The sequence below is a fragment of the Varanus komodoensis genome, unplaced genomic scaffold (assembly GCF_004798865.1).
Source record: "Varanus komodoensis strain SLA01 unplaced genomic scaffold, ASM479886v1 scaffold24, whole genome shotgun sequence".
In the NCBI taxonomy this organism is placed as follows: domain Eukaryota; kingdom Metazoa; phylum Chordata; class Lepidosauria; order Squamata; family Varanidae; genus Varanus; species Varanus komodoensis.
Window position 1 is genome coordinate 8,017,039 of NW_025335641.1, and position 13,400 is coordinate 8,030,438.

General features: G+C 39.0%; 1 protein-coding gene across 1 annotated transcript in view; it reads right to left on the reverse strand.

Moving 5' to 3' along the window:
• Window positions 1-13,400, reverse strand: part of GLMN (glomulin, FKBP associated protein) — a 37,391-nt gene that overhangs the window by 3,960 nt on the left and 20,031 nt on the right. The window contains exons 11-16 of the mRNA XM_044432354.1: window positions 13,151-13,240; window positions 9,436-9,477; window positions 9,272-9,345; window positions 8,429-8,513; window positions 7,347-7,456; window positions 5,171-5,234 (exon numbers count right to left, since the gene is read on the reverse strand). Of these exons, the coding sequence (XP_044288289.1) occupies window positions 5,171-5,234; window positions 7,347-7,456; window positions 8,429-8,513; window positions 9,272-9,345; window positions 9,436-9,477; window positions 13,151-13,240 (465 nt within the window). The remainder of the gene's footprint in view (window positions 1-5,170; window positions 5,235-7,346; window positions 7,457-8,428; window positions 8,514-9,271; window positions 9,346-9,435; window positions 9,478-13,150; window positions 13,241-13,400) is intronic.

Here is a 13,400-nt window from a genome sequence, read left to right on the forward strand (position 1 = left end):
GGTCAGCTTTTGTTGTTGGGCTTACTTGTAATTTTCTGCATTTTAATACTTCATTTATGCTGAAGACTGTCAAATGGAAATACTGCTCTAAAACAGATTTTCTTCTTCATGTAATTCAGAAAATGAGCTTACAGTGCATTAGGCATATAAGAACATTCCCTTCCCATTTCTTTTTCACCACACTCACACAATATAGGACACTGTGACATAGAGCAGTTTCTTCTACCAAGTCACATCCATGTTGGGATGTTATCTAAGAGCAGAGCAGTTGAGGAGTACTGAGCAAAGGTTTTCATGTGTGTGTTTTAAAGTTAAAAGCAAAACACACTATCTAGTGACATAATATTTAGTGTACCCATTCCAAACGTAGCATTAAGGGATGGAATCTATAATGCAGCACAATATACAGCAGTCCAACTCCGTAGCAAATATGGGATACTGAGCTGCAAAACCAACTAGCTCTGGCTATAGCATATCCTGATTTCAGAGACAATAGGAGAACATTTCTGCCTGCAAATTATTTGGTGAATCTATTCCTAAAATTAGGAAGGCATTTGCACTAGCCAGAGTTGATGTTCTACCACCTGCACTCATGGAAGCAAGATTCAGGGGGGTTCCCTATCATGAACATTTATGCTCCTGTGAAGTGGGAGGAGTGGAGAGAGTTGGACATGTCTTATTCCATTGCTCCTTCTATTGTGAAATTTGATTTACTTTTTTCACTCCAGTATTACAGAAAAAAACTGCCTAATCTGACATTTTACATATATCTTTTATTGGATTGGTACCCCCAGATCACAGCAAAAGTGGCTAGTTTTTGTGCAGCTGCTGTGCAGCTGTCTTGTTGGAAGGTGATGTTAAAATATTTTAGAATTTTAATTTTCAGCGGGTTTGTATATTTCTTGTTGATATTTTACATATTGTTTTATCATATTTTATATTGCTGCTCTTTATACTGGTCTGTCATTGAAACAAATTACACATGTACATACTGGCAAGCTTTCGGGAAGCTGCCATAGACCCATATAAATTCATCCTAGGGTATCACAGAATTGCATTTAAACTTTAAATTTAATCTACTGATGTTTTTGTATTTTAAATATTTAGGTATTTTAATAACTTACTGGTGTCAAGTTTTAATGCATTTTTGTACCCATTTGTTTTAATATTCTTACACTGTATTTTACTGGCCTATGACCAAAGAAAAGTCATTCATTCATTCATTCAGCAGTCCAAAAAGACCTTTCTTTTGGTTTGTCTTGTATTCACTTGCCATTTCCTGATTAGCTAGATAATTGTCCCCAAGTTGATATGGAAGTTACTGGTGCTTTTGGGATAAGTGGCCTTCCCAGGATTGAAATAGTCAGAAAATAAGAGTTGTAACAGCTTTTCAACATTTAATGAATTTCAGCTAGAACAGTGCATGCTCATAGCATATTAGGAAATACAAAGCTGATGCTAAGCCTGCTGCAAAATTTAAATATAAATTGCTCCCTTGACTATCTCAAATCATTTCTCCATCAAAATGCAGCAGCTGGATAGGGATATGACCGTGCAAAAGCCACCATATCAGTCATACGGTACATCCATTGAATGTTAAGCTACCCAGACTATGAATACTAGATATTACAGGAAGCAAAAAGTAGTAGAAAATTGTCAAAGAAAATTGGTGAGTGTGTTGCGGGGGGGTGGAATGAGAATTGGGCTTGCTAATGCAGTTGTCTTTTGTGCCACTGCCAAGCTCAAATGTCAACTAAAAATATTCACTTTAGGAATAAATCACTGAAATCCAAACAATTTTCCCACTGATAAAGTTTAGCTTCAGATAAAAACTGAAGATGAAAAGCAATGTATGAAAACCTCTGTGCCTAGATTATCAGAAACTAGTAAAACACATTTCCATTGTACAGCTCTACTTCTGTTTTGCTCTTTTAAAATGTCCCAGTCTACTCCTTGCTGAGTCAGAGTTCAAAGATCAGTATTTATTCACTATTCCTCCCCTGATGGCTCTCTGTTCCACAGATTTAGGAAGTTTCCAGTAGTATTAATATTGTATGGGCATACTTTTGCTTTATCTTCTTACACTACTCAAATCCTAAAATATATTAGCCATTCAACTGAATAATGCAAATTTACTATTTAAAATTACAATGTACAGGTAAGATGACATTTTTGAATTCTAGTATCAAACATGAGAAAAATGTAAGCGATTCCAAAATATTAAAAATGGAACACAGCGTCCCTGCTTTTGAAGGAGCCTGATTAGCTTAACTAACGCTATTTGCTTTTGTAAAAAGGTGCTTGCATAGGAGCTTGATTAGCTTAACAAACTCCATTTGCTTTTTGTAAAACTGCTTGCCTCAGAGAGGAAAAGAAAGGCAAAAGAATGTTGATAAAGTAAGACAACGAGGTAGTGAGTGAAGAAGAACCCCCTGCACAAGGTCTGGCACGCAGTGATCATGCTCCCCGTGTGAGGGGATTGGATGTAGATAAGCACCTGCACAAGGCCAGGCATGCAGTGGACATGCAGACCCCGCAAGGGGATCGGGTGAAGGGTCAGGCAGACCCTGGGAGGGGATTGGGTGAGGAAACAATGGGGTGAGATTGAGTGAAAGAAGGTAAAAAGTTATAAGAAGGGTCAGTTGGAGGAATGTGTGTGTGTCGCTCCCTGACACCCGGTTGCTTTGCTCAGCTGAATAAAGAAACTGAACGAATCTCTGCCTGACTGAACCTCACTGACACTTGGCTTGGTGGGTCTGTAAGTCGCCTGGCTAGCAGGGACCTTAACACTTTCATTAACTAAAACTTCATATGCTTTGAATATAGCCCCCCCTGCCCCCCCCCCACACATGCACACTCAGAAATGCCAAAGCCCTCCTTGTGGATGACTCCTAGTCTGAATGGGATCATTTCTACCTTTTATTTAATTCAGGAAATAATACAAAGGCCAATTAGGCCAGGAAGGGCTTTGATTGTAGGGAGGCCTCTATACCCCACCATACACTAGAAGCCACCTGACAGTTGATGCAACAGCTCCTGGAATCCTCTAATCTTGCTACCCTTGCCACTTCCTTCAGCCATCCATATGATGGAAGGTTCATAGGAGGCAATCCTCCAATGGAACTGAGGCTGGGGATCCCTTTGTGGAGGTGAAAGACTAGGGCAGGTGGTGGAAAGGTAACTCCTTTCCCTCAACAGGTGACATGCTCATTGGTGGCTCATGTAATTCCTTAGCCAGAGAAACAGGGGTGGCTTGTTTAAGTAGGAAATTGGCTGTAGTCTGATTAAGCTCTCCATCTAGATCGGACAGGGTTTCCTACAGAGCCTTACATGAACCAGTAATCTGCTATGAATCAGTGATCTGCTGAGTCCTAAGTGTCTATCATATTCCTGTTGGCTACAATGGATCTCTGGGGGGAGGGGGCAGACTAGTCCAGCTACAGGAACAGCAGAGCTTACATCGCAGCCATGCCCACCCATAGCTTGGCTGGCAACCATGCCTGGACAAAATTAGTTCACTAGTAACCGTGGGTGACTCCTAAAAGTGCTCTGATAGTTTTGGCAGGACTTTGGGCTGGCAGCACAGCCTCTGTCCTTGCCCATTGTGAAGGAACAGAGAAAAAGAAGGAGAGATTAAAAAAACACCTTTTTTTAAAAGTGTGAAGGAAGTAGTCTCAAGAAGTAGTCTCTTACTTCAGAGTAAACATGCTTAGGATAAGGCTGCACAATTGTGCACTCAAACTGTAGATTTTACTTTCAGGTTAGTATTCACTCTTAGTAACACACATGATTAGAACTGGGATGCAAGCTAGCTCACAGGATCAGCATATGTTAACTGTCTACTTGTATCAAGCAAGGGATTAAATAAAATAGGTCAGGGTGCAAGATCTGCATAATGAGACATAAGACTACAAGGCAGAAATGTTAAACAAACACAAAAGCAGAGGTAATACTCTGTCTGCTCTGAGAGATGCATAAATTATCTGCCAGATCAGAGCAGAACTTTTCCAAACTGGGTTCCCTTCAGGATGCTGAGAGCTATTTGCCCTCCAGCAGTATAGCATTTAGTTCCAGATGATAGTTTGGTAAAGCATGTCTACCTGCAGCAATTATAATGTTGTGATCTGGCTCCATTGCTCTCCTTTTTCCCCTTCATTGATTTCAAGAGCTTTGCTAGCAATGCTAAATTTAGCCCACTCACTGCCTTGACACTACAAGCCAAGATTTCAAATCTTATATAAGAGATATGCTAAGCTCTGCTACAAAGACTTAGAATATGAGATAACACAGAGCACTCTCAAATAACGTTGCTTGTGTGTGGATGGAGCCTTTAAGATGCTTTAGAGATCTCTGCTGCTGTAGAAATTGCTTTGCTTGAGTAGGTATATCCTACTGACAAGCTGGTATTCAGGTCAAATACCCTGTAAATCTGTTCATCTGCTTACAGAATGGAGCTATAGGAAAAGGTTGGAAAATAAAGCATCTTTATTCTTGTCTAAGACTAAAAATAAATGATTCAAGGCAAAGTTGCCAAAATACTCACAAAGATACACTGACTTTGCTATAATGCTGAAGAAAATGCAAATTTGTCACAATGAAGCCAGACTAATTTATTTGTAAGTATTGTTACATGTCAGGATTCAATCACTGCAAAATTGCCTGGAATTGTACTTTATTTATTTGATTTCTAGCCCACCCCATTAGCCACATGGCTCCCCCATTATGATCTGGGTTACTAGTACAGCTAGATGAAAAGAGCAAAAAGCACAATCACATTCACAAATAATTCAGCAGTGGATTTCACAAGTACCACTTTTCATGAATCTGCAGCAATACTAATTTAGTGACCTGATTAACCTGACACACTAAGCTAACCATGTGTTGCTTAACCCACAATGAGCTGCAGGACAGGCAGACATTATTATGAACATGCAACCCCCAATGGGGTTGCAGCATGTCATCGAAACCTTGCCACCCGTGCATATCCCTCCTACAAACCACTTTTTAATCCTCAAATAACTGAGGGTGGCTGGGTTTGGATGACATATCACAACTTCATTTGTGGTTACATATTCCTAAATAGTGCCCAGAGTGTTGGGTAAACTAGCCCCTTTTCTGTCTCACACATTTTTCATACTGTTAGAGGGAAAAAAAAGTAATAATCACTTACTCGATTATCATCTTCATTATCTTTAATTATTAAATATCTCAGCAGATTTAGTGATGCCATAATCCTGTAAATTAGAGACATTAAAAAGGTACTTGGGGTTGAATAGGACAATGTTTTTCATGGATAGAAGGCTGCCACTGAAGGAATGAGTGTGAAACAGGTATGCAGGAACACCAATTGCCACGGTATTGCAGAAATACTAACCAGCTAAGATTGGATTACTATTCCTGCCCTCCTAACAACCAAAAGCAGTTAGCCAGTCATGTCTATATTGGTTCATGGCTGCTAATTTACAGTAAGCACCAATAACAACAGGCATGAACAGCAGCTAGGATTTGGCCAACCAACAAAGTAGACCGGCAATTTCAATTAAAACAGGTTGTATTCACCCATTCAAGTTGATTCATACATTTTCATCACTATAGCTATCTGTTGGGTTATCATTGCTACTACATTAGATAGCCAGCCCCATCACCCTTTCCCACTGTAGGCATTACTCTTTAGTATCTGCATTTTATGGGATGCACATTGTTCAGGCACGTACGTTAACCCAATGTGCAGAACCCATTATTTTAAGTGGAAATATGACAAAGGAAAACTTTACTGCATGTATATCTGCCTTTTGATTTTTTTTCACATTATATGAAAACATGAACATTTCAGACTACTGGTTAAAAGGAAGTGGTAGGCCCATTTTTGCTATCAATCACCAATTATTTTTCACCCTTATTTCTTCCCTCCCTTTCACATGGTCCACAAGAATTTCCTCAGAAGTTCCTACAAGTAACTCTAGCTTATTCTTATCCTCAACTTATTGCCTTCCCTCTTACTTTCCAAAAAAAATCTAATAGCTCCTCCCACACAGGTGAGAGATACCACACAGGTTCAAAAATAATACTTCAAATAAGGTGAGCCAGATAGCTTGAAGGTATGCAAACTTAAGTACCGCACTCTGACCAAAGCGTCACAAATATTAACGTGGCTTAAATACAGGGTGAGGCAATTAAAAGTTACAAAATAAAAATTGAATAAAAACAAAATAAGCTAAAATTAAATTATTTTTTATAAAATTAGAAAAAAAACTTGTATAAAAGAAATCAGAGACCCTTATGAATAAAACGTGATGGAAATTTGCTCAAATAACGGAAGGAAAAAGAAAAGGGACGCTTTTGAAATTGTAACTTTTAATTGCCTCACCCTGTACAAACCTCCATTTGCTACTAATTACTCGAGTCCTCAAGCAAGCACAAAAAGCTCCAAGGAAAAGGCCAGAGTCCTGGCTCCAAAAAAGCAAAAAAAAAAGTCTGCTGATCCTTCTCAAACTGCAGCACAAGTGTCACAGGCTCCTGGAAAGCTTTCTCAACAAAGAAAGATCCCTAGAGATTCCTCATCAACATAGATGTTGAGTTCCTGTGCCTGGCTTACAACTTCTATGTTCTATTCTTTGGCTCATTCTAGAAAGGAAAAAAGGGGCTAAAATCTGAACTCAATTTTAACACTGTTAAACAAATGACCTGAATACAGGAATTCAATAGCAAAGTAAAATACTTGAACAGATTATTTCCAGACAAGTAGATTATGGCTTTTCCTGCAATTCGAGTGTTTCTGACCACCTGTTTTTATAGAATTTTTTGCAGGAAGCTCCAATGAAGTACAGTGGCACCTCGGTTCACAAACGCCTTAGTTCACGACCAAATTGGGTTGCGAACAGAAAATTTGGCAAAATTTTGCCTCAGGTCACGAACTCTACATTGGGTGACGATTGCAGTCATGCTGGGGAGGGCGAGATGGCCGCAGTCGCGCTCGTGCAGGGAAGACAGGTGCAATCGCGATCATGTTTGGAGGGGGGAGATGGCCGCAATTGTGCTGGGGAGGAGATGGCCATGATCTTTGTTGCTCTTTGTCACTTTTTTCAAATTGTTGTGATTAAAAAAAAAATGGTTACAGAACGGATTAACCTTATTTACATTGAATCATGGGGAAATTTGACTTGGGTCACGACCAATTTGGGTCATGACCAGAGTCTTGGAACGGATTAAATTTGTGAGCCAAGGTACCACTTTATCTAAAATCTTAGTTGTCAGCATGGCTGTAAAAAATTCTGGAAAGAATGCCCAGGGATGGGGTAAGTGACCACGTCAAAAGATTCCTACAGCAGCTATTAATCACTTCTCACCTGTCTGAATTTTGGAGGAGATCTGTTTCAGCACCTTCAGGAAGTGACAGTGCCATGTCAAGCAGCGAGACCAATGAGAATCCAGTAAAAAACTTGCTGCCTTCTGGCCTCTGAAAAGTAGCATATGGTACAGCTGATATATTTAGCTGATATGTTTGTCACAAGAGTGCAGCCAGGTATGAGCTAGCAGACTGCCCCCCCCCCCAAATTTTCAGCACCTGTTATTTTAAAAAAATCAAGAATTTAAAACAGCTTACAGTTTTTAAAACTGTGCAAACCAGATCACTTCTCTCACCAACTGTCTGGCAGATCCAGCAGACCTTTTCAGCTGGTGAGGGACCTGGGGTCTTTGTGCAGTCTGTAGCAATTGGCATTACACCTGAGAGAAGACCAGCAATGGCAGCCTTCTATTTTTGGTTATTACTCTTAGCAAAGACTGTATTCCAATTGTGTCATTTTGATCTTTGCTTTCTTCCAAATGACATTTTAGTATATAAAAATAGGCTTGATGTTGTTTTTACAAGAATCCTTGCAAGTGTGGAATAAACAAAACTAAAGACCAGCAACAGAAAAAGTTATATACAGATCATACAGCTATTTTTTCAGGATTTTAAAAAAAGCATTTATTCAAATTCTCTTAGTTCAAGCCACACAAAGATATTCCAGGTGGGAATATTTCTACAAGTGAAGGGATACCTGAACCTTGCAATATGTACAACTGCTGATAGCTTTATTACTTGAAAAAGACACCTGCTGCAGCCACTTCCATCTTTGTGAAGAACTGTTTTCTGTGATATTCTGCAGATTTTTTATTGTGATAACTACAACTTGCTTATTGAAGATAAAAGCAATAGCTTCTGAAGGTGTACACAAGTTCCAAGGCACGTATACAGACGGCTATCCTGGCAACTATCCAAACTTCATGTGTTGTTTGGTATTTGTTTTTTATTCATTTCCTTCCTGCTGTGCTCACCACCTCATTCCCACCTATATCCAGAACACTAACACAGACTTCTCTGGGTCCCCACCCAGTTGTACAGAAATATACCCTTTTCTGTTCTACTTTCAATAGTCTTCCTTACCCGCAAGGCTAAATCAATTTGATTTTTAATATTTTGAATGATGTACCCTTCCACACCGGAATGTTTACTTGTCTTCAACAAACACCTGCAACAGAAGACAGAGGAGGAAAGATTATGCCCTATACCAACCTTCAACAACCCGCAGCCCTCCAGAAGAGCTGTTTCCTAGGGTTCTATAAAAGCCTCGTAGGAGTTCCGCAAAAAAATCTCAAAAATCAAATTTAAAACGGATTTTAAAATGAAACCACATGAGGCCAACTATTCCATTGTCAGTTCGCATCCAAGCAGCAAACAGGGAAATGCATCACGTCATTTGGTTTCTAGGACTCTATTGAAAAGTGTTGGGAATAATCAAAAGAATTCATTTGGCATGTTACCATATAATCGCTTTATTCATTCCTTATATTTAAAATGTTTTTCTTTATTTCCAAACCTACTTCATTATGTAAGGCAGTCAGGCAATAGGAACAGATGAAAGAAGGAAGAATGTTGTGGGTTCACAATGCTTAGTAAAAATCAGGGATCAAGTTATGGTTCCGTCGGGAGGAAAAAGTCTTCAGAAAGGTTCCATGAACAAAAAAGTTTGGGAACTGCTGCTCCAGATGTTCTGACTAGAACTTCCATCAGCCAGCCAATTATCAGGGATAATGGGAGTTGTAATTCAAAACTTCTAGAGGGCCCTAGATTGGATAGGTCTGTCTTATACATTATTTTCAGTTTGAAGCAAATTTCTAGGGCATGCAAGACAACTATAGGATTAAAGTTGTCTGAATTAATGTTCAGCTGTAGTACCCTTCAAATGGGATATTTGATTTTTGGTTATTCTACAACACTGAGACACACCTGAACAACGTGTATTTTCCTTCTTCATCAAATTTGTCTATATAAAGCTGTAAAATCTTTAAACTCTTCTTTCTCTACAGAAAAATACAAGGGAGAGGGAATGAATCAGATAAACTGTCCTTAAGAAATGACACTTCAAGGTCACATGAAACTTCATTACGTACCAGAGGTTCAAAGGGGCACAGTGTAATGACCTTTACCAAATCCTGTAATAATAATAATAAAAATAAAAGTTATTTAGGTCAGACAATGCCCTTTGCAAGCAGAAGTAGAGTAAGATGCTATTGAAATAATTAGCTTCAATTCAAAAAATAAAAGGAAGCAGAGTAGTAAAGCTATTAACTCCATCTTTAAGCCACACTGTTTCACACATACGTATCAGAAAAGGCAGCAAGCAATCTGCGATAGAAGCAGGGAAATGTGGATTAAGGAGAGCGTGACAGACACAGTGACAAATACATGGTCTGCCCAAGTCAGTAATATCATACAAGTATTTAGATTAAAAAACCTAGGAACCAGAATATTGGTACTTAACTGAGAAGATTTGTTTTGGTGGGAGGAAGAAATCCCACAATGGTTTACCTCCTTTATCACTTAGGAAGGGCTAGGGCCACATCAATAAACTTTTGAATATTCTACTGGGGCTAGGTTCTTCTTTGCCAGTTCTGTGCATAGCTATAGCTCAGATGAAAACAGTACATGTCAACCTCCTGAAGGGAATAAAGGTTAGCTGCACAGAACAGATAATACAGTAGCACAGTTATTGAGATCCCATAAGAAGAGGTCTGAGCTGCGGATACAGAGACAGATCACGACAGCAACAAGGTATAAGGCTTGGTGAAAAGCATAGGCTGTGGTTGGGATGCCTTCTGCATACCCAGGAACCTTCTGGATAAGGTTACTCATTCTCCAGATTGTTGTGAGGAAGGCACCCATAACGAGCTAATACCCAATTGGGAAATCAATCTAATTTTGAGTGTACAAATCCATGATATTAATGCCTGTTGGAGAACTCTTCTGTGAAATGAAGCATCTGCTGAGGCAAATATATTGATGTTATAAAGTCTGGCAAAAGAATTTGAATTTGCTCAGGTAACAGCCAGATAAAATTTCAAGGTTGTAATTAGTGCTAAAGTGGCTGTTGACCTAGTTAATTGGGCTGTAACTCTTAAAAGGCTTGAGAAGGCACAAAAATTGATGTGATAAGAAAATGCATGCTTTTAGCTCTCAAGCCAAGATTATCTAGGTACTTCTTACCCACAGCTGAAGGATGTAAAGAACTAAACACTGAATCTGTTTGGCTGCAAGACTGTGCATTTTAAATAGATTTTGACTGCTGTTCAGTTTGAGTCAGGACTTCTCCTGGGGATGAGAAGGCTTAGAAAAGGAGGATAGAACCAGCTCCTGTAACCACAGAAGACAGAGTAAATCCTGAGAATGATCATGTTCTTATTAACATTGATAAGGCTTTTTCCACAGATTCTTCATGCAGATGTAACAGCAATCCAAAACAGGATGTTCTGCAACAGGGTATTGTTTTAAATGGCTCAAAGGGAGGTTTGAGTAGCATGAGAAGGATATCCTGTGAGTACCAGGAGAGGAATCTGTGGACCTTAAGAGGACTTAAGTGATGCTCTGCAGAGAAATCTTTTAAACTGCAGGTTCAAGCTTAGTGGCAGTCATCCTGATTTGGAGAGAACAAATGATATGGCTGATGTCTGTCTGCAAAATGTGCCTGGTTTGAGACCCATATCAAGTCTTTCTTGTAGGAAAATAAGGAGTCCCTTTATGTTTCTATGTTGACTTTTTCCTGTTCCATCTAGAAAATGCTTTGCACATGATCTCACAGAATCATGTCGTGGCCTTCCTATGGGATGGCAGTAGGGTATTTATAACTGCATTTGGAAAGCTTATATTGCTATAGATTGCACTTTCAATAAACAGGCAACTAGCCAGAGCCATTGTGGGCACTCAAGCATGAGCAATGAGATCTGGCTTCTAGTGCAAAAACCATGGTCTTTGCCAAGTTAAGGCTAGGCTTTCCAGGATTCATGGTCTATGGGACCAGAAGGGAGTAATTAAGACTACTGTTGCTCCTCATCTATTGATCTTTTGCAGCAGTCGTACAGAAGCAGAAATGGAAGGAAGGTATAGAATTTTGCCTTTGGATAGTTGGTGTTCAATGTGCATACAACAACGAATCCAAATTCTTTTCCCATACTTTATAAAAGCCAACACATATGTCTCAGCAGATGCTTCTTTTCATGTAAGAGTTCTCCAGCAGGTATTATTACCATAGATTCGTTCACTCAAAATTATATTGCTTTCCTAATTACATATTAGCTTTATCATATACCATTGTGGGATGCCTTCCTCACAACAATCTGGAGAATTGACTATTGGTCCTTATTCAGAAGGTTCCTGGGTGTGCAGAGGGCATCTCAACCACAGCCTATGCTTTTCACCGAGCCTCTGAGTAATCCTATGCTCACCTGCCCCGCAAACAATGAGCCCAAACATGCCCAGAGACTTTCTCTGCACATGCTCAGAGACTCTTTCTTTGCTGGATGAAGACTGCTGGATGTACATTGGAAATAAGAGGTTTTTTGCCAAAGAACAGTCTGTTGTTTTAAGAGAGGAGGAGAAACTTAGTGTTTGACACAAGCAGGTCTCACGACACAATGGCTCTTCCCTGCTTCCTCCTCCTCCCACATACCCTACATTTATTTGATGGTCATTCAACCCTCTGGAGCAGGTTTTTTTTTGGCCGGGGGTGGGGAGGGGAGTCTGTTCCATCAGTGGTTCTCGCCCACCACTGGATGCAACTGAGAATGATGCCCTGAATGTGCATGGCAAGTTTCATTCTAGTCCCCCTTGTTATTGCACAGTATGTTATATTTTCCTGCCACCCTTTCAAAACTGGGGCAGGTGTTAAACTGTTATTCAAACTTGAAACATGCTATACATGTACTGGGATTTAGGCTAGTGTCTATTTTCTATGAAGTAGGCACCCATATGTACCTACCCGTACCTTGAGATCACCTTTGGAGGTCCTTCTCCAGGAAATGCCTTTAAAGTATGTGAAGAGGGAAGCTACTCAGGGAAGGGCTATTGGTAGTGGTGCCTCATTTATGGAGTACACCTGGTGCCAATACTGTACATGTTCCAATGCCAGAAAAAAACATTTTTATTCACTCAGCATTTTAATGTTTATGTGATATGGTATTAATATCTACAGCCAGGTCTTTTTTTATTTTCTGGGATTTTATATTTATTATTTTTTAATTACATTGTAAATTGTTTAGTTTTGCTTATTGTTTGAAGGAATGCTTGATTGATTGTTCATCTGTTTTAATATATTATATTATGTCTGGATTTTATTGAGTGCAAACTCTTTAGAGAGACAGCATGGCTGAATGAATGGTATACAAAACTTTTAATAAATAAATATATAAAGACAGTGGGTTACAAACAGAACACCCATTTATTTATATATTTAAAGCTTTTATACCGTTCTTTAGCAAAAAGCCCTCAGAACGGTGCAAGATTGACTAGTTCAAATAAAAATATCATTTTGCTTGGCCAGTTACACAGGAATATTTTAAATGGCTGGAGTTTAAGTTTCATATTTGGTTCAAATAAATGTTTGGACACAAGGAAGATTTTCCACTAAAATAAGAGGAGCCAAACCTGAAAAATATATGCTGAACAATACTTTTCTAAAAAGTCACTAAACATTTTTGTACTGACCTGTTTAATTAGCCTTATTACAAGTACTGAGTGAATATTTTCAGTCTATATTCCTTTCTAAACATTAAAGAGCTAACCTATTAGAAAGAATAGTATGGATAATTAAAAGTGTATTATTCCAGTTGTTACCTGAGGAGTTGTGATAAACCCTTTGAATTCCAAGTGCTCAAGGAAAAGGCTTTTGTCTTCCAGCCTTAGTAGGCAGTTCTCCAGTAGAGCCTACAAATTAAGTTTAATATATTAATTGTAAGGACTGTGGGCATGATTTTCTTCATTCCGCAGCTAATAGAATGGGGTAATCAATGTGAGTAGGGAAATTTCATGCATCCGCATTTGTGCGTAATAAAACTGCATGAGCTTGATTATAACTTTGCTTTTT